Source organism: Malassezia japonica, chromosome 9 (assembly GCF_029542785.1).
Source record: "Malassezia japonica chromosome 9, complete sequence".
NCBI classification, from domain to species: domain Eukaryota; kingdom Fungi; phylum Basidiomycota; class Malasseziomycetes; order Malasseziales; family Malasseziaceae; genus Malassezia; species Malassezia japonica.
In genome coordinates this window covers 444,045-464,029 of record NC_083378.1, presented here as the reverse complement: position 1 = coordinate 464,029, position 19,985 = coordinate 444,045, and the positions used below count along the sequence as shown (strand labels likewise).

The following is a 19,985-nucleotide window of genomic DNA, read 5'->3' as shown; positions in this document are numbered from 1 at the left end:
GTAGAAGTAGGTTGAGTCCCTTGCCCTCTCAAACGGCTGTAATGAAACAGCAGACGCAGTCGTAGCAAAAAAGAGCCCAAGTCGCGAAGCCCCACAAGTCGCGCCGCAATGCAAATGCGAAATGCCTCCCCACCACCTCTTCCGTTAGCCAACGTAATTTCTGCTACGACCAACGAGACGCTGCGCTTTCTGCAAGTCAGAAGTGTGGGGAAATGGTCACGAGGTCCATACAATGCCGCAGACATAAGCTAATCCGCCCTCTTGGGCACTGCAAGACAGTACCCCCGCATCGGTTTTGCATAACCTACCAATTAAATTCTGATATTCCCATGTGGGCGATTGTCGTGCATACAGGCACAGCGCCAATCCGAAAAGCGGTCCTGAATCTATTTGACTAAGCAAGGCGGTGTCTCGGCCTCCACAGTCGCGGTGCCACGTGCATGTGGAGCATCCCGCTGACTGTACACCGCGTTGAGAGCTCCGCCGGCGACCGTGCAAGAAGGGATCGAAGGCGATGTCGTTCACGCCCGCACTCGAGGTAACCGAGTGGCCCACGCCGCAACCTGTTGCTGGACTGAGTAACTATCGTGACTCTGTTCACTGGTCGCAACATGCTCCAATCCTCATTGATAATGGTACGTGGTGCAACTGACGCAGGCTCGAGCGAATTGCGCGCAGGATTTGCAACGTGCGAGGGCGACGAGGCTCCGATCGCTTGCGACAATATCGTGTCGCGCTTTAAGGATCGCAAGCGTGGTACAAATGTTGTCCTATGCGGAAGCGACTGCTATGTCGATTCGCAGAGCCGTGCAGCGATGAAGAGCGCGTTCGACGGCGACATTGTGTGTGGATTTGACTCTATGGTGCGTGCCCTGACTCATGAGTAGGAAGCCATGCTGGATTACACGTTTGTGAAGCTAGCAATTGATGTGGATCGCGTGGATCATCCGTTGCTGCTCACAGAGACGCTGTGCAATCCGGAATACAGCCGAAGCCGTATGTTGCCCGTCTGACGCAGAAATGAACGAGATCCTTTTTGAGGCATACAACGTCCCATCGGTAAACTATGGACTGGATGCTCTGTTTGCCGCGTACGCCAACGGCGTTCACGAGGACGGTTTAGTGGTCTCCGCCGGCCGTAACACGACGCTGGTTGTGCCGATGGTAGCAGGCCGTGGGGTTCTGGACAATGCGAAGCGCCTCGCGTGGGGTGGTGCGCTGGGTGCCGACTTTTTGCACCGTCTTCTACAGCTCAAGTACCCCAATCTTCCCCAGAAGATTACGTCGTTTGAGTCGCAGACCATGCTGGAAAACCTGTCGTACGTCTCGGCGGACTACGAATCCGAGATCCGTTCGCTGCAAGTGCCCGAAAACCTGGCCAAGATGGACAAGGTGGTGCAGTTGCCCTATGTCCCCCCTGAGCGAAAAGAAAAGACGCAAGAGGAGTTGGACAAGATTGCCGAGCGCAAGCGTGCCGCTGGGCAGCGCCTCATTGAGCAGACGCGCATGATGCGTGAAGAGAAAGCGTTGCAGAACGAGAACGATCTCAAGTACTATACCCTACTGAAAGAGTGGAAGGAGAAGGAGTCGCCCGAAGAGTATTTGGTACGTGCTTTTCTCTTATCCAGAAACGTCTCGAAGACGAGGGCTTTGATACAGAGCAAGAGTTTGAAAAGACGCTCAAGCGCGTCGAGGCGGCGGTTAAGCGCAACCGCGGCGAGGAAGACGAGGACGAGGAGGAAAAGAAGCCGCCGTCGTTCCCGCTGATCGACGTCCCCGACGGCGAACTCGACGAAGAGGGCGTGAAGGAAAAGCGCCGTCAGCGCCTGCTCAAGGCCGGCTACGATGCCCGGGTACGCGCTCGTGCGGAAAAAGCCGAGGAGGAGCGCCTTCAAGCCGAAGCCGAAGCGCGCGAGCTCCAGGAACAGCGCGAGAACCCCGGGCAGTGGCTCGACAAGATCCGGAAGCAGCACCAAGACGCTCTTTCGCGCATCCAAGAGCGCAAACGGCTCCGTGAGACACTCCCTGACCGCAAGTCGGCGGCCGCGCAACAGCGCATGAAGAGCATTACGGCACTTGCCAGTGAGAACAATGCGACGGGCACGCAGCGCCGCCGTAAGCGTGGCGACGACGAAGATACCTTTGGTGCAGATGACAGTGACTGGTCGGTCTACCGCACGATCAATGATGGCGCAGGCGAGGAAGAGGACCGCGAGGCATTTGCGCAGCTCGAAGCACTCGAACAGAAGCTTCTCGAGCACGACGTCGCGTTTACCGACGAGAATACCTATGCCGCGCTGCAGGCAAAGAAGACGCTGCTTACCACGACCTACCTTCGTGGCTTTGAGCCGGCATGGGACCCCAACGATGGTGCGCAGTACCACCAAGTGCACCTGAACGTGGAGCGGATCCGCGTGCCCGAGATCAGCTGGCAGCCGATCATTGCCGGCGTGGACCAAGCCGGTGTGACGGAACTGAGTCGTCATGTGCTCCAGGCGTTTGACGAGCCGGTGCGTATGCGCATGGCCAAGAACGTGCTGGTGGCCGGCCGCTACTCGCTGCTGCCCGGCTTTGACCAGCGCCTGCAAAGCGGTCTGCGCTCGATTCTTGCGCCCAATGCCCCTCTGTCGGTGCGCCGTGCGCAGAGTGCGCGTTTCGACCCCTGGCGCGGCATGCGCCGGTGGGTCGTGGAGCAGCCCGAGGCCTTTCGTGCTTCGTCCGTGTCGCGTGCCGAGTACGAGGAAAAAGGCAGCGGGTGGTTCAAAGAGCACGGCCTGTCGGCGTGCTGGCAGCCATAGAGGCAATCAAGTGTATGTTGCCTAAAAGTGCTACGACAAAGGGGCTAGAGCCATAGAAGACGACAAAATTTACCACACACGGGTCTCGAGGAGCAGGTCGCTCTCGGGGGCCAGCGACAGACAGGCGCGAAGGAAGTTGGTGACAGCGGCACGCTGGCGGTTCAGGCTGTTCACCACGTCCGTGCCCGGCTTGACAAGCGGGGCCTTGAGCGAGTACGAGAGGAGCGAGAGTACCGAGTACATCGACTTCCACTCCTGGTCGGCCTCGCCGGGAACGCGGTAGGTGATACGCGTCATGAGCTCCGCGAGCACAGCGAGGTCGATGAGCAGAGGCGAAGCAAGCAGCGAGTCCTCGCACAGGTTGGTAACGTACAGACGGTTGCGGCCGCCCATGCAGAGCTCGCTGGTGTAGTCGTCCATGGCCACCTTCTGGTCACCGACAGCCGGGATGTACTTGATGACGATGCAGTGGTCGGGGCGCTCACCCTTGACGGTGACCTCCTTGCCCTCAGTCTTGCCGGGCTTGTACAGCAGGTGGTTGGCCTCGCACATGTCATCCACGACGCTCGACTTGCTGATCTCCTTGCTGCGGAACTGGCGCTGGGAGCTCAGGTTGTAGCCGTCGTTGTTACCCAGGTGGTTGTAGCTGGCAATCGACAGAGGCTTGATACCCGCATTGACGAGGTACTCGGCAAGGACACTCTTGACCTTGGTCTGGCCGGTCTTGAGGTCGTCACCGCCGATGAAGGCCTTGTGGCGCTCGGCTAGCTCAACCGCACCCGGCACAAAGGTGTTCTGGGGCGCACCGTTGATGTACGGAGCGTTCTCCAGGATACACGCAATGGCGAAGATGGTCGAGGGAGAGACCTCCTCATGGCTCTGCTCCACGGCGCGGAGCAGGTTGTCGGCCGTATCGTTGACACCAGGGACAATCTCCGAGTAGCGCTCGGTGTTGGCGGTCCAGACCACAACAACCTGGTCGAGCTGGTTCTGCGACTTGAAGTCGCGAATGTCCTTGCGGAGCTGCTCGACGTGCGCCTTCTTGTCCGAGCCGGGGATGACGTTGTCAGCACGCTCCTCCTGGTTCGAGGCGATAAAGTCGGGGTAGTAAACCGACGCCATGGGCTTGATCTCGGCCATCAGAGGCTGGACCTGGCGCTGCAGGTCGTAGTCGAGGACCTGGGCACGCTCCATGGCCTTGTCGAGGGGCAGGCCGCTAATGTCCCAGCCGCCAACAACAAAGTCGTTGGGGTGGACCATGGGGAGCACGTTGCTGAACGGCACCCAGACGTCCTTGCCAGTGGCAGGGTCGGTACCCAGGCGAAGCGTCGAAGCACGGACGAGCGAGCCGTAGTAGTTCGGCGTCTGCAGGCCCTCCTTGTTGCGCCACTGGATGTTGTGACGGTTGGCAAGGATGGTGGCCGTAATCGTGGTACCGTTGTTGCCACCGAGACCGACGAGGAGCATACCAGTCTTGGGGACGCGACGCTCGGTGCGGAAGTTGAACTCCTGCTTGTAGGGAGTAGCAACGTACTCCTCGGCACCGTTGGCGCCGGCCTTGCGCTCGACGTGGGTGTTCTGGTACTCGTACTGAGCAGTGATGTGCTCAGGCGAGTAGTCGATGCGGTCCGACTGGACGCGGATCGACTGCGCCTGCTCGTGGCGAGCAGCAGTGGGGTTCACCGGAGCAGCGGACTGCGCGGCGGGAGTGTTTGTGTTAGCAACCGGGGCCATTGTAGAGAAGAGTAGAGTAGGGTGTTGGTGGAAAATTTAGGCTGATATGAGAGGAGGAGCACAAGTACGACGTTGGCCCCGGTGCTGGTTATGACACGAGCAAAGCTGGTTGGAGAAAATGACTCTGAAAACCTTCTAGTAGCGCTAGAAGGTGTTGTGGATAAAGAAATAGTGTGGGCCCCCCTGCGCCCATACCTCGGAAAGGGACGGCGTCTGATTAAGCGCAGCTTTCCCCACACGCCGGAATCATTATGTAATCTGCATACATTACGAGCGCGCAGCATATTGCATGACTGGGTCAGCAATTCCACTTACCGGCCCAGTGGCCGTTACCCCTCCACTTTGGGTCGCGCTGGTCGAGCGCCGCGGCTTGGCCAGGCGCAAGGCCGACACAGACCTCCGCCTTGCAGGTGCGGAGTGCGAGGAGCGGGATCTCGCCGGCAAGAGGTCCAAGCGCGGTAGTAAATGGCGTGTCGGCCGGCCATTCGGCATCCTGCGTCAGTTTGCGATAGTTCTACATCAGAGGAGGCGGCACGCACCAAGTCGCCTGCGTCGTCAGCCATAGCACATACCTTTAAAGATCACCAGTCCCGACTTTTGCAGTTCGGCGAGGAGTGCAGGTGCGTCTTGCGGCTGGGTGAGTAGGACGACGTACCAGAGCACCAAAGCTCGCCGGCGCAGTCCAAAAGTTGGAGAGGTCGCCCGCGTCGGAGCCCAGCGGCGCATCGTGCGGCATCTGCAGATGGAACGAGCCGTCAGCAAAGTGTGCGGCCCAACGCGCGGCCATCGCCTCGATGGGCTTCGTCGAGGGCAGCTTCGCCTCTGCAAAAAAGGCAGGGTCCTGGAGCTTCTCGAGGGTGTACCAGACGTCCGGCACGCACGTGTCGCTCACAAACCACGGCATGTTCTTTGTGTGAAAGACGACCTGCTTCACGAGGGGGACATCGGCAAAGCGCTTGATCTCGGCTTCGCGCACTTGGGCCGCATCGTGCGTGTTGGTCCGAGGACCGAAACAGTCGTTGCCAATACGGACGTGTGCGCTGCCATGAGCCACGGCCGACTCTAGGTCCGCCGACATGCCCATGCTCAGCTCGAGCGCATCGGGTGCCTCAAAAAAGAGCGAGGCATACACGCCCGACGCAGGGCCGGACGGCGTCCACCACTCGGCCTTCTCGAGGCGTTCGTGCAGCGATTGGTCCGAGCGCAGCGAGTCAAGCAGGTGCGTGCGCGAAGCGACAAGCGCCTCAAAGTCAGGGTTTTGCTTGTCGGTCGCGGAAGCCGTGCTGTTGGACAGCGCGCCGATAGTCATCAGACCAGTGAGGCGCAGATGAGGACAGCTGAGCAGAACATGGCGCGCAAGCGCCACAAGCGGCGGCACGTCACCCGAGCCGTCCCATGGCGAGGTCAGTGCAGGCACGCCACTCTTGCCTTCTTCGCCACTCGTGTTAACTTGCAGGTAGACGTGCAGGGGATAGGTGCGGCGCAGCTCGTTCTCCGGGCGAGCGAGTGCCTTTTCAAGGTTCGTCGCAAGCTTCTCCGAGTCCACCGACTCCACGGCGTAGAGATTGGGAACCGCTGCGTAAGTCAATAGACGTACCTCCTAGGATCTTGGCTTTGTTGCTCTGTAGGCCACCGACCAGGTGCCACTTGATACTCTGCGGAAGCACACGGGCTTTGTCCACGAGCTCCTGGGCGTAGTTCTCACCAAAGTGGCGCTGCCCAGCGTCAAAAGCAGCCATGATATCCGAGGGCGGCTGCAGCTTCGATACGGCAAGCAGGCGCGGCTCCGATGTGCGCGACGCTGCCTTGGTCGCCTCCGATACGCGGGCGCGAACCGAAGCAAGGCGTGCCTGTACATCCTTTGCACGTTCTTCGGATGCACGCGGGATCGTTCCGCGCAGCGTCAGGAGCCAGTCGGCAAGCAGCATATCGGTAACCAGCTCGAAGCCTGCATTGTCGAGGACAATGTCGATGCGGCCATTGTCCATTGCACGGACTGCGTCGTACGCCTCATCAAGCTGGTTCACAAGGACATATTGCTCCTTCTCCTTGCGCTGCTCAGCGTTGGCCGCCTGTAGTTTCTGGATATCGGCGTAGCTCAGATTCGTGAGCAGGCTCAGGTCAGTGGCATTGCCCCAGAGCGACGATGCCATCAGTTCGTCAAAGAGGACCTGGACGGCAGGGTCGTGCGCCGAGTGTGTCGGGCTCTTGGCCATGAGCTCCTCGATGAGCACCGCGCACGCGTGGATGCCCGCGCCCGAAGCACGAAACGTGTCAACCTTGTTCTCTGCAAACGGGTCGTAGCTGCATTAGGACGCATGCGTACCTCTTCCAATGCTTGGACCTTTCAAAGAGGAGGCGCAGGCGCCGGTACAGATAACACTCGGCAAAGAGCCTGGATGAGATTCGATACGCACCATTCCGACTGGAACCACTTGGGCTGCTCGTCGCGAATCACCTGGTCGTATGCTTCGGTAGTCGGCGCGCGGAATCCACTCGAGAGTTGCGCTGCATTCTCCTTTGTCACTTCTAGCGTGCTCAGCGCTCGGTCGTGCGTCAGCTCGTACTTGAGCTCCGAGATCTTCTCAATGATCGCCTTGCCTTCGTCAACCTCTTCGCTCACATTGTTCTGCGAGCGGCGGTGGCATTCGCGATACATCGCATCGACGACCTGCGTTAGGATGGCAGGCCAACGGCGCACGGCTGTATCATACGCAAAGCTGTCCTTTACGGACGTATTGTATCGAGCGACCGGGGGATGATACACCATCGCTGTGGGGAATGAATTCGTTGGTTCGTGCATTAATTCACCAAAAGGCATTTTTTTGGCCGATTCGTCACGCACGTTCCTTCGTAGAGCATCATGGTGTACGTTTGCGATTGAAGCACTGCTAACTCAGGATTAACCAGCGTACGTATATACAAAGGCTAACAACCTACAGCTGCGACGAATATCAAGTATGTGCTTTGACTGACGCAGATTGACGAACGTCTCGGTCGTGCGCCTGCGGCGTGGTGGCAAACGTTTCGAGGTATGGCGCCGAGCTAATGCAGATTGCGTGCTACAAAAACAAGGTGCGCGAGTGGCGCACGGGCGTGTAGGTACCATGACTCACGCAGCGAGACGGATTTGGACGAGGTTGTGCAGATTGAGAACGTCTTTCTGAACGTGTCCAAAGGCCAAGTCGCGCCAAACGACGACCTGTCCAAGGCTTTTGGCACGACGGATGTCGCCGAGATTATTCCCGAGATCCTCAAGAAAGGCGAGCTGCAAGTCGGCGACAAGGAGCGCTCGCACGAGCTCACTAACCTCTGGCGCGAGATTGCGACGCAGCTGGCGCAGTCTTGCGTCGAGCCCAGCAGCCAGAAGCCCTACACGGTCGGCATGGTTGAAAAAGCTATGAAGGACGTCCACTACAGTGTCAAGACTGGCAAGTCGGCCAAGAGCCAGGCGCTCGACGTCTTGAAACTGCTCCAGGCGAAAAATACGATCCCTATTCAGCGCGCACGGATGCGTGTGCGTGTGACGATGCCGCCGAAAGAAGGCAAACGCCTTAAGGAGAAGTTGGTCGCACTCTTTGAAAACATCGAGGACGAGGACTACTCGGACGAGTGGGAACTCGTTGGTACGATCGAACCCGGCTCTCTGCGCCAGATTAATCTGCTGCTGGAGAACGAAGTCAAGGGCCAAGCCGGCTGCGAGACGCTCTCCTTCTCCGCCGTGAGCGACGACGAAGGGGACGAAGAATGGCAGTAGGAATATATTTAGCTACATGGCGTTCTAACTAAGACGAGAAACGAGGTACGACATCAGGCAGTCGTGCTCGTCCGCCGTGACTCGCAACAGCGTCTGAATAATCTTGGCGTAGTCGCGGGTATGGTGCTGCTCGATGCTCTGCAGGGCCTCACCGTCCAGTCGCCAGACCTTGGCATCCTTCTCGACCGTCACAGTGGAGTTGCGCTTCTGCTGGGAAAGGAACGAAAGCTCGCCGGCGATCGTACCGGCCAGCATGGCCTCGTTGATCTCATAGTTATCCTGAGGGAAGACGTAGCGCGCCTTGAGAATTCCCGACTCGATAAAGTACACTGTGTTAGTGGAAACAAACGTACAAGCATCCGGCGTATCATCCCGCTCCCACAGCACAGTTCCTTCCGAGAGCTCTAGCTCTTTTAGCTCGGGGACGAGGTGTTTAAATGCGCTCTCGACGCTGGCATCGTCCGTATAAGGACCCAGCGTCGAGACCAAGAGCGAGAGCGCGTGCCCATCCACGTTCGAGTCCTTGCCCGACTCGCGCGAGCGCGAGCGAGCACCGACAGGACTCGTTTCGTGGCGTGTGCGGAAATCGTACGTCGCCGTCTTGGCAGCTTCGTGGAGCTGGTTGTAGCGCGGCGAGTTTGCAAAGCCGTCGTCCAGGTGCAGCACCGGCTTTCGCTTAGGCACGCGGAGCTCCGCGCTGTTGGACAGCGAGGCCTGGCCGAGCGCTTGACCCGCCGAGAGACCCGACGAGTACATGCTACGCAGGAACTCGTTTTCGGTCCACTCGAGCGCCTCGTTCAGCGATGCAAACACTTCAAGGTGCATGCTCAGGTCAGTCCACAGATCGACGTTTTGGAGTGCGGTGCCCACATCGCCTTCCGCCTTGACGCCACAAAGAACCAAGATGACGCTCTTGCTGCTAAGCATGCGGTGAATGCGTGTCATGGCCTCAGCGGCCGAAAAGTCCATGCTGTTCACTTGCGTAAGGTCCATGATAAGGAAACGAATGGGGTTTTGCTTCCAGGTGGCAATGTCCAGCATCTTGCGGATCAGCTGCTCGACCGAATTGATCGTGCCGAAGAACAACGAGCCCTGTAGCTTAAAGATGAGCGTCTGGTGGCCGACCTGCTCGAGGAAACGGCGCTGCGTCATGTGGCGGCGCACGGTACTCCGGGCGGCATGTCCGTTGAAAACTGAGCGTACGGCATTCTTGCGCGAGGTCTGCATCACAAAAAAGAGGCAGGCGAGCATAATGCCGACCAGGCTACCCACCACAAAGTCGGAGCAGGTCATCACCACAATAATCACAGCAATGGTCAGGTACTCGAGGCGGTTCACACGTCCAATCGTGTCAAAGAGCGCCTCGCGCACCAAGTCGATACCCAGCACAAAAATCAGCGCACCCACCACCATGATCGGCAAAAAGGCGATCATGCCAGGGCCGAGCAGCATGATTAGCGTCGTCACAGCAGCGAGCATCAATCCACTGAGGCGCGAGCCACCGCCAACACGGTAAAAGAGGACCGAGTTGACGTAGCACAAGTAGTTCGGCACGGTGCCCAGGAAACCAGCGGCAACGTTCGACACACCGTGCGCAATCAGCTCACGGTCCGTGTCGACGTTGTCCTCGTTCACGCTCACACCAAGCGCCGGCACGTTCAGCGGAACGTGCAGAATACCGAAAAAGACCAACGCAAGCTGCGTCGGAAGTGTCGCCCACAGTGCTTCCCAAGAGATGCTGCGCAGGTCAAAGTAGCTAAAGTAGCGGTAGAAAGGCGCGTCGGACGCTCGACCCACATCAAACACCCAGCCGTGGTCGCGCAAATCTTGCATGTTCATGCCAAACACGCCCATCGACACCGCGTAAAACACAATCGGAATCGCCAAAAAGTAACCCGGGAAGACCAAGGGATGGTGGATACGCGTGGTGATGAAGCTCAGCAAGAATGCCAGGGCCAGCGGAATGGTCCACTGCGCAATCACTGCCCAGCTCTCGGTAAGAGCAGCGAGCGTCGCGCCGTTGTACTTGAACCCCCCGTCCTCTTCGATGCGGCCGGCGACCGCCAGACCCGTCTCGATCAAAAAGACTCCGACACCACCAATGCACCCCACGAGAATGTGGCGAGGGAAGTAGCTGATAATCACACCGAGGCGCAGCACACCCAACAGCAGGAACGCAAGACCAGTGAACACAGACGAAAGGGCAAAGGCCACCATGGTCGTCGCGACAACCGCCTGGCCGTCCTTTTCGCCAACGACCTTGGTGATCACCTGCACGAGGATATGATAGAAAGGCACGACCTCGATCATCATACTGCCGTTACCTCCTTTGAAAATGGAGCCACCGCAGGTGTACACAAGTTGAGAGATGATGCATGTCATGAAGAACATCGACACACCGTCGCCGCCAAAGTCAGCAAACAAAGGGTTCGAGGTAGGGAACATAATCATGCCGTACGAGACACCATCCAAGACGTTGAGCAGCACACCCAGGATCACCGCCGGGATCTGATGAATCGGCTGCATGCCCATCTTGCGCACATCCGACCAGGTTAGTTCGCGTGCCTTGCTGACCAGTGTCTCGAGGTTACGGGGCCGGCGTGCGGCGCTGGCCATGGCACGCATGTGCGTCCGTAGCGAGCTCCACTGCGAGCCGACGGCCTCCATGGCAGCCTCGCCAGGGACCATGTTCTTGTTTTCTTCGACACGGACATCCTTGTGTCCGTCATCCACTGCGCCGTAGTCGCCCGAGGGCGTCGCCCTGGGCCGGGACAGGAGCGGCGCCTCTTCAAAGCGGCTCTTGTGGGGCTGCCTCTTGGCACCAAAGTACCCTTCGACCGGCGACTTGGGCAGCTCGGAGCGTGGGGTAGGCACGTCCTCCTCTTGGATCGCGTTACTGCGGCGGTCATACCCTATCCTCGATGGCCCTGTCGCATACGCATCTTGGTCTTCGTACTCGTTCGAAAACGCACTGTGATTGCCATCGTCCGAGCTCAGGGCCATGTCGCCGAGCTCGGCAGTGTCACCGCGGATGTTGTCCGAAGTTGCCGTGTACGACGAGGGCTGAAAACCTTCCGGGCGTTTGTGGCTCTCTGAGACAACATTTTGGAACCGACTGCGTTAGCTTATCCACGTACTAGCTCCGGCCCTCGAACGCGCTAAACGACGACGTATGCTGCGCCGAAGCGAAGCTATTCATGCCCAACTCGTGGCTGTTGTCCACGTCGACGACGTGGTCTCCACCCCCACCATGACTTGCTGACGCAGAGTGCCTACTCATTGCAAGCCAGTGCACCGGAAGAACGGTGTACAAAGGTCGGGGTCCGATGCGGCTTATCACCTGCTCTCCGCAGCAGCAATCGTTTATCGGCCCGTGCAGCGCAGCGGACGTGTATTTAGTCAGCACAGCTTGCTCTCCACCGCGATGGACGAGGAAGAAGCGCACCGTGCGAGCGTCGAGGAGCGCGCCGAGGAGCGCGCCGAGGAGCACGAGGGCGAAGAACCCCGGCGCATTCTTTACGAGATTCCACAGGAAATGGCACACGAGGCGGAGGAGGAGCGCGCGGTCGAAGCCGTCGCCGACGAAAAACCGGTGCAAGAAGCTCCGGATGCCGGCGCGCCGCCGCCGCCGCCGCCGTCGGTGGAGCAGGGCGACAAGCTGCGGATCGATGCGCTGCACCTTGAGGGTGAAGCGATCAGCCAGCTATCCACGTCACGCCTAATGGCTTACGTCGCGCATACTGGTTCGCGCGCCAAAGGCATTGAATGGATCAACGACATGCGCTGTGTACTTGTGTTTGACACCTACGGCGACGCCCTCGAGGGCTTGCAGCGGATAGAGCTGCAGATGGACGATACCGAGATGAGCGACGGTCCTCCCGCTCCGGCGCCGTCCGAGCTTGCCACGCCCGAAGCCGTCGAGAGCCTCTCGAGCGAGACGCTGCAGCCGCTACTGCGTCCTCGCCTTGCGATGGCCTTCCCCAGCGCATTGTACAATCCGATTGAAAAACAGTCGCTGGAAGAGCTGCCAGATGTCCAGGCAAAGCTCGAGGAAGCCCGCGCGCGTCTGGACAACAGCACCGAGCCGATCCCCGAAATCTACAAAGACATGGAGCTCGAGGAATTGGAAAAGAAGACGCTTACGCGCGACCTTCGCCGAGTGAAGCAGCTGCGCCAGAGCCTGTGGATCCGGTTTGCACTGATGCACCACGATACCAAAGCGCCGCGCTCGGCGCAGCGCAGCAACTGGTACCGCCAGCACGGACGCAGTGCGGGCAAGGACATTGTTCCTCGTCTGCTGCAAGTGGGCGAGCATGCGAGCTCGCGGCGGCGCCGCGGCGGCCGTGACGAGCTATTCTCTACGGAGCGTCGATACGACGACCACGATCCCTACGCCAACCCTCGTTCGGAGCAGCGGCGCGGCCACGACTGGGACGAGGACTATACGCCTCGCTCGCTGCTCGACCGCATCGGCGGCGACCGCGACGACTCTGCGCGCCGCCCGCGCAGCCGCTCGGCATCTCCTGAGCGCGGCGACGACGTGCGCATCCGCGGCCGCGGCTCTGTCCGTGCGCCCCGCGCGCGGATGAACGGCTGGGACGACTAGACAGCACGTGCCATCCGGCGAGCGGCGTGCGAGCGATGCGCCGGACATCACGTGCCTACATACCGCCGCGAAGAACGTGTGGCAATTCAGGAAATAGTTTGTGCGAGGCACAGTGAAATTTTCACCCGCCGACGCTCCGAGACGTAGGTTTCCTACAACTTTTTCAGCCGGTGCTAATACGTGCACCGTTGGAACCAATTCTTTTACGCGTTAACTTCCCACTTGGTGCGGAAGTTTAGTGAGCCTTTCTAGTCTATCCAACATGTCTAAGTGAGTAGCCTCCGGTGTGAAGAGCAGCAGCTGACCGTGCCTTTTGGCCACAGGCCCGAGGAGACTCCCGCTCCTGCCACGGACGTCCAGATCGCCGACGGCGAGATCCAGTCCAACTGGGATGAGGTGCACGACAACTTCGACAACATGGGCCTCGCCCCCGAGCTTCTCCGTGGTGTCTTCGCCTACGGGTACGTCTTTTTTGACTCACGCCAGTTTCGAGCGCCCTTCGGCCATTCAGTCGCGTGCCATTGTGCCCGTCATCAAGGGCCACGACGTGATTGCGCAGGCCCAGTCGGGTACTGGTAAGACTGCCACCTTCTCGATCGCCATTCTCCAGCGTATCGACCCTAACCTCAAGGCCGTCCAGGCCCTGGTGCTTGCCCCCACCCGTGAGCTGGCCCAGCAGATCCAGAACGTCGTCATCGCTCTGGGTGACTACATGAACATCCAGTGCCACGCATGCATTGGTGGTACCAACGTGCGCGAGGACATGGCCCGCCTCGGTGACGGTGCCCAGGTTGTGGTCGGTACTCCTGGCCGTGTGTACGATATGATCAACCGCCGTGCGTTCCGTACGGACCACCTCAAGATGTTCTGCCTTGACGAGGCCGACGAGATGCTTTCGCGTGGTTTCAAGGACCAGATGTACGAGGTGTTCCAGCTCCTGCCCCAGGACACCCAGGTCGTCCTCCTTTCGGCCACCATGCCCGAGGACGTGCTTGCCGTTACCAATAAGTTCATGCGTGAACCCGTCCGCATTCTCGTGAAGCGTGACGAGCTCACCCTTGAAGGTATCAAGCAGTTCTACATCGCTGTCGAGAAGGAGGACTGGAAGTTCGAGACCCTCACCGACCTTTACGAGACGGTCACCATTACCCAGGCCGTCATCTTCTGCAACACCCGCCGCAAGGTCGACTGGCTCACCGAGCAGCTCCACGCCAAGGAGTTCACTGTCTCGGCCATGCACGGTGACATGGACCAGCAGCAGCGTGAGGTTATTATGCGCGAGTTCCGCTCGGGTTCGTCGCGTGTGCTGATCACCACCGACCTGCTCGCCCGTGGTATCGATGTGCAGCAGGTGTCGCTGGTTATCAACTACGACTTGCCCTCGAACCGCGAGAACTACATCCACCGTATCGGTCGTGGTGGTCGTTTCGGTCGTAAGGGTGTTGCCATCAACTTTGTCACCGAGGACGATGTGCGCATGATGCGTGACATTGAGCAGTTCTACAACACCCAGGTCGAGGAGATGCCTCTGAACGTTGCTGACCTGATCTAATCACGTCTCACGTCTAATGGCATCCTGCTCGCTACCCCTGGCTAGAGCGCAGCTGGTCTCCTGTGGGACTCGACTGTAGCGTTTTACTACCGCAACTCTTGCTGGTACGATAGCCCTCTGGGATACCAGAGCCATAGCACAGGTCCAAAATGATTACGAGCTAGACACTGCACGACACTGCACGGCACTCGCACTTCACCTTGACTGTCGCAGTCGCATCGCCAAGTGGTCCCTGGAATCGGGTCAGGGGCCACTGCCTATCGGCTGCCCATCCGATGCAATCTCCAAGATAATTGCGTGACACTGGGACAGCTTCGGGACGGGCCGAACCGCATAGCCGCCATGGCAGTACGGACACAGAGTGCACCGGTGCTCTGGGACGCTCGTCCAAGTGCCACCATGCAGTCCTATCGGTCGTGCTCGTCGGAACATCTTTCTAGCGAAGCGTATGGTACAAGCGGCTGCTCTACGACACACAGCAGTCCATCGCTGGAGGGTATCATGATGCGGACGCCTCCCAAGCGCCGCGCCGACCAGGCGCCATCGACTTTGGAGTACCGCAAAAGGGCGACGCATGCCTGCCAACGTTGCCGCGCCACCAAGCGGCGCTGCGACGATAGTGGGTGGACGTGCAGGGCTTGCCACGTAGCGGGCGTGCCATGCGTACGCCAGACCTCGTGTGGGTCGCCACAAGGTGCCGACACATGCTGCCAGCAGCACGTCTCGGACTCCTACGTCCAGGAGCTCGAGAATCGCTGCTCGAATTTGGAGGCAAAGCTGCGCCAGCTCGAAGTCCGCGCAGAGCGCTGCGCACAGGACTACCCAGAGACGGGCGTGTCTTTTCTTCCCCTCCGCCCGCGCCAGGCCACGCCGCCCACGTCGCCGCTCGCACATCTGTCCGAGCGGCTCCTTTCGGAAGACGGCCCAGGTACCTCCACCGAAATGCTGCTCCGTTTCATGGCCATGGACAGCGACGGGGAGGAGCAAGAGCCCAAGCGGCGCTGCGTCGATGCGATGTCGGTTCCGATGTACGATCGGATGGGCACATGGTGACTTAGGCGGGGCCCGATAGATCCTGAGCAGCTGGCTGCTTGCGGGGAAAGCGAGGCTGGTACTCGTATTGCCGGTGGAATGGCGCCTCTTTGGGCGGCTGCCCGCCGGTTTCAGCAAGGCATGGCGACACGAAAATCTCGCCTTTGACCGCGCGGTAAAACGTTAGACTTCCAATAGCGATCCACAGCAGGATCTCGACGATAGAAAACAAGGTCCCTAGGACACGGAATGCTTCAGAATTGAACTCTTTGGCAAGTTGCGTGGTGGCGGTCGTAAAGGTACCGATCGGGAAGGTAAAGCCCCACCAACCCAGATTGAATGTTAGCTTGGACACGAGCCACAGATCAAACAAAAGGCCCACGGCAATGATCAGCCAGGCAAAAGCCAGGCCCCAAATGATCAGCGCCACGGGCACCGTCACACCGTACAGCGCCAGGGCCATAATGCGCGCCTCACTCGCGGTCGCTTCCGATGCGCCAAACAACGATTGCCCTGACTCTACACTCAGCTTGTTGATCACAGCCGAGAAGCGGAGCAGGCCGTACGCCGCTTGGCCGCACGTACCTAGTGGCAAGAAGATGGTGACGATGAGCGCTGCTGGTGGGATCTTGTGGATGGTCAGACGCGCATAGAATAGCGCGAAACACAACATCGCAATACAGAATCCTGCGCCCCACAGAATATAGCTTACGGTCAGGGTCAGCTTGGCGTGGTTGGAGGGAAGCACATCTGCGACGTTTGCGCCGGTCGAGGCAATGACGACCGTAGTGACGACTGGGAGTAGAAGCACACCAGTGACAGTGCTGAGTTCGTGAGAGTGACGCGTGAATTGCAGAATGGGTAGTGCGACACCCATGGCAAGGGCAATGGCAGAGTTGAGCCACCAGAGCGCCCACATGAACATGGTAAAGCCATGACCCCAGCGGGGGACACAAACAAGGACAGCCATATTGATAATCGTCGAGAAGCCCATGGAGAATGTGCCCAGGAACATCGATTGGGCCGGGTGGCGTAGCAAGAGGCGCAGGAGGACTGGCCACCGGGCGTACCGGACAATGCTAATACCGAGAAACAGCACAAAGAGGAAGACGTTGAGTGCGAATACAATGTAGGAAAGGTAGTGTAACCATTGTGCCTGGTACGGCATCTCATGCAAAAGCACGGACGTGATACCTGTGCCCATGTTCACCGAGAACCAGCTGGGCGGAAAATGCATCGTCACGCGCGTCATTTCGCCTTTCATACGTGCCCACCACGACGTGTTGGGTTGCCGCTCCTCAAGCAGTGACGGAGGCTCGGCGAATTGCCCAATCTCCTCATCGGTCCGCCCGAGAGTGGAGTCGGACGGTGGCGCATCTAGCTCACGATCGAGCCCTGGATCGGCGGCGTCCATCATTGTGGCTAGTCACTAAATGTGGAGCCGGCCAAAGTTTATCGATGCGCACGTGGAAGTGTCACAAGATCTGCGCTATGGTACAGTGTGGAGAAGCTACGTGAAGCCGCACGCGGTTCACGGCGGTCGAGGCGGGTCGGTTGTGGTTGTGTTGTTGCCCTCCTCGACATGTGATTGCTTCGGTGCCCGGGGCTGGTATTTATATTGCCGGTGCATCGGCGCCTTGGTTGGGGGAATGCCGCCGAACTGTTCGAGGCCCGGCGCGAGAAAGATGTCGCCACGGAGCGCACGGTAGAATGTGATGATAGTCAGCACAAACCATATAAGAATTTCAGCGACAGAAAGCACAGTTCCAATGACGCGAAATGCTTCCGAGTTGTACTCGTTGGCGAGCTGCGCGGTGGACGTGCAAAAGGTGCCGAGTGGGAAAGTAATGCCCCACCACCCCAGGTTGAATGGGAGTGGTGAGACCAGCCACATGTCGGCAAGCAGCGACAGCGAAATGAAGAGCCAAACTAAGCCAAAGCCCCACATTGCGAGGCAGAAAGGAATGGTGATTGCGTAAATGGCCAAAGCCATTTGTCGCGCCTCGTCCGGCGATACCTCGGAGGCGCCGACGAGCGTCTGTCCGGTCTTTAAGCTGAGATCTCGAAGGACCGAAGAGAATACCAGCAAGGCATAGGAGCCTTGACCACAGATACCGACCGGCATGAATACTGTGATCAAGACGCCGGCTTGGGGAACTTTGTGCAGCACAAGGCGCATATAGAACATGGCCATGCACGATATTGCCATGGCAAACCCAGAGCCCCACATAATATAGCAAATAGTGATCGTGAGCTTGGCATGGTTTGGAGGAAGGAGACTAGCCACTTTGCCTCCGGACGCCGCCGCCACAATCGTCGTTACGACCGGCATAAACATGGCACCGGACACGTTCATGATCGACTCGGTGTGCCGGGTGAACTGGAGCACTGGGAGGCTGATGCACATGGCCACGGCCATTGCCGAATTGATCCACCACAGCGCCCATACAAAGAGGGTAAAGTGATAATTGGTGTGTGGCGCAATCGCCAGCACGCACATATTGATCAAAGTCGAAAAGCCCATGGAAAATGCGCCCAGGAACATGGACTGCACAGGATGGCGCAACAAAAGGAATAGCAGCGACGGCCAGCGAACGTATCGCACAATGCTAATCACCGTAAAGAGCAAGAATAACACAACATTCAGCCCAAAAACAATGTACGAGATGATGCGCAGCCACTGTGCAGAGTATGGCATCTCATGGAACAAGACTGCCGTGATGCCTGTCCCCATGGTCATGACAAACCAGTTGGGCAGGAAATGGAGCGTGATCCGACTGAGCTCGGCGCGTACTCGCGCGGGCCACGACCTTTTCGGATCATATTCCTGCGCAGGCTCTTTCTGATCCTGGACCTCGGCAACTGCATCTGCACGGTGAGCAGGCGGAGACGCGGGGTGCTCCTTGCCACCCATGGCGAAGCCGGATTCGGCTTACCAATAGGAAGGAATGGCCGTGCACAAAAAGTGGAGCTATAACATTATCGGACGTGCATGAATCGGACGGAGGGTCGTAAGTCGTAAGCCTAGAGCATCGTTACCGTGGTGCCGGTTCGGATTGGGGGAGTATTGGGTTCCGTGGCTCAAATTCGTACTGTCGTGGAACAGGTACGTTAACGGGTAGTGGCCCTGTGCACTCAGTCAAGCTCGGCGCCACGACAATCCGGCCCATGACGACGCGGTAGGCCGTCAAGGACACAAGAAGAACCCAAATCAGAATCTCGATGACAGCAAGGGCCGTGCCAACCACGCGGAATGCCTCGGAATTGAATTCCTTTGCAAAGAGGCCGGCGGCGGCGCTAAAAGTGCCGAGGGGAAAGGTCAGGCCCCACCATCCCAGGCTGAATGGAATCCGCGACACGATCCACACATCAATCAGAAGCGAGAGGGAGATGCAAAGCCACACAAGTCCCAGGCCCCATATGCACAGGGCCACAGGAATGGTCCCTGAATAAACGATCAAGGCCATAAGCCGTGCGTTTTCTCCGCTCATCTCGGACACGGCGACCAGCGCCTGACCCGTGCTGTGGCTCAGATTGTAAATGACGGACGAGAGGCGGAGGAGCGTATAGGAACCCATACCGCACAGTCCCAGTGGCATAAAGATGGTTATCAGCAGCGAGCGGTCCGGTACCTTGTAAAAGCTGAGACGCGCGTACAGAAGCACGGTGCAAATAAACGACATCATAAAACCGCCTCCCCACAAAATGTAGCACACGATCACGGTGAGCTTTGCGTGCTCCGTGTGCAAAATCGCCGCAAGGTTCGCGCCTGCACCGGCCACCACCACACATGAAATCACGGGAATTATGAGCGCGCCGGACACGTCGACCAGAGACTGTTCCTGTCTCGTAAACTGGAGCACGGGCATGCCAATGATCAGGGAGAGCGCCACGGCGACATTGATCCACCACAGCACCCATGTAAAGACGGTGAACCCGTGCCTGGTCAAAGGCGCAAGCACCAAGACACAAAGATTCACAATATTTGACAGTCCGATCGAAAAGGTACCGAGAAACATAGACTGCACCGGGTGTCGCAGGAGGAGGCGGATGAGGATCGGCCAGCGCGTGTAGCGAATGACGGTCGCCATGATAATTAGCACGAAAACAATCACATCGAACAAGAAGACAATGTACGACAATATACGCAGCCAATGCGCAGGATATGGCATCTCATGCAAGAGGATCGCTGTGATCCCTGTGCCCATGTTGAGGATAAACCAGCTAGGGGGCATGTGGAACATGAAACGCGACAGCTCGGCTTTCAGGCGCACACGCCATGGCTTCTGCATCGATTCACCCGGCAATGGTGATGACTCTTCCACTTCCTCATGATGCTCAGTGTACATGGACGCTTCCGACGGCGTCCCGCCCGCCTTGCCTCTCGTTGCGCCCTCCATAGTGGTGAGTTCATTTTATACGCACGTGGGACCACGTGTTGCTTGAACCGCGCCCGAGCACGTCCTACCTTGTTCCGGTCGGCACGTTGCGCTTGTGCTACGTCCT

General features: G+C 58.6%; 8 protein-coding genes across 8 annotated transcripts; 4 read left to right on the top strand and 4 right to left on the bottom strand.

Annotated features, from left to right (window-relative positions):
- Nucleotides 1-514: 514 nt before the first annotated feature.
- On the top strand, nucleotides 515-2,798 carry ARP5 (Nuclear actin-protein involved in chromatin remodeling; the record flags this gene model as incomplete). The annotated part of the gene is made up of 5 exons (XM_060268256.1): nucleotides 515-635; nucleotides 658-863; nucleotides 966-996; nucleotides 1,019-1,605; nucleotides 1,629-2,798. The coding sequence occupies 5 exons, from the start codon at nucleotides 515-517 to the stop codon at nucleotides 2,796-2,798; spliced, it is 2,115 nt and encodes a 704-aa protein (XP_060124239.1).
- A 69-nt stretch (nucleotides 2,799-2,867) lies between these two features.
- Nucleotides 2,868-7,302, bottom strand: INO1 (inositol-3-phosphate synthase; the record flags this gene model as incomplete). Its single annotated transcript, XM_060268255.1, has 8 exons — nucleotides 2,868-4,493; nucleotides 4,930-5,025; nucleotides 5,072-5,079; nucleotides 5,105-5,165; nucleotides 5,188-6,107; nucleotides 6,130-6,836; nucleotides 6,859-6,927; nucleotides 6,950-7,302. The coding sequence occupies 8 exons, from the start codon at nucleotides 7,300-7,302 to the stop codon at nucleotides 2,868-2,870; spliced, it is 3,840 nt and encodes a 1,279-aa protein (XP_060124238.1).
- A 93-nt stretch (nucleotides 7,303-7,395) lies between these two features.
- MJAP1_004337 (uncharacterized protein) lies at nucleotides 7,396-8,289 on the top strand (the record flags this gene model as incomplete). Its single annotated transcript, XM_060268254.1, has 2 exons — nucleotides 7,396-7,400; nucleotides 7,653-8,289. The coding sequence occupies 2 exons, from the start codon at nucleotides 7,396-7,398 to the stop codon at nucleotides 8,287-8,289; spliced, it is 642 nt and encodes a 213-aa protein (XP_060124237.1).
- Nucleotides 8,290-8,313: 24 nt separating this feature from the next.
- Nucleotides 8,314-11,488, bottom strand: MJAP1_004336 (uncharacterized protein; the record flags this gene model as incomplete). The annotated part of the gene is made up of 4 exons (XM_060268253.1): nucleotides 8,314-8,618; nucleotides 8,643-11,185; nucleotides 11,228-11,404; nucleotides 11,427-11,488. 4 exons carry the CDS (start codon nucleotides 11,486-11,488, stop codon nucleotides 8,314-8,316), a joined length of 3,087 nt encoding a protein of 1,028 aa, XP_060124236.1.
- Nucleotides 11,489-11,713: 225 nt separating this feature from the next.
- MJAP1_004335 (uncharacterized protein) lies at nucleotides 11,714-12,895 on the top strand (the record flags this gene model as incomplete). Its single annotated transcript, XM_060268252.1, has 1 exon — nucleotides 11,714-12,895. One exon carries the CDS (start codon nucleotides 11,714-11,716, stop codon nucleotides 12,893-12,895), a length of 1,182 nt encoding a protein of 393 aa, XP_060124235.1.
- A 262-nt stretch (nucleotides 12,896-13,157) lies between these two features.
- On the top strand, nucleotides 13,158-14,447 carry TIF1 (translation initiation factor eIF4A; the record flags this gene model as incomplete). Its single annotated transcript, XM_060268251.1, has 3 exons — nucleotides 13,158-13,165; nucleotides 13,219-13,356; nucleotides 13,382-14,447. 3 exons carry the CDS (start codon nucleotides 13,158-13,160, stop codon nucleotides 14,445-14,447), a joined length of 1,212 nt encoding a protein of 403 aa, XP_060124234.1.
- Nucleotides 14,448-15,501: 1,054 nt separating this feature from the next.
- MJAP1_004333 (uncharacterized protein) lies at nucleotides 15,502-16,896 on the bottom strand (the record flags this gene model as incomplete). The annotated part of the gene is given in 2 exon segments (XM_060268250.1): nucleotides 15,502-16,049; nucleotides 16,065-16,896. The coding sequence occupies 2 exon segments, from the start codon at nucleotides 16,894-16,896 to the stop codon at nucleotides 15,502-15,504; spliced, it is 1,380 nt and encodes a 459-aa protein (XP_060124233.1).
- A 114-nt stretch (nucleotides 16,897-17,010) lies between these two features.
- MJAP1_004332 (uncharacterized protein) lies at nucleotides 17,011-19,879 on the bottom strand (the record flags this gene model as incomplete). The annotated part of the gene is made up of 2 exons (XM_060268249.1): nucleotides 17,011-18,256; nucleotides 18,615-19,879. The coding sequence occupies 2 exons, from the start codon at nucleotides 19,877-19,879 to the stop codon at nucleotides 17,011-17,013; spliced, it is 2,511 nt and encodes an 836-aa protein (XP_060124232.1).
- Nucleotides 19,880-19,985: the final 106 nt, after the last annotated feature.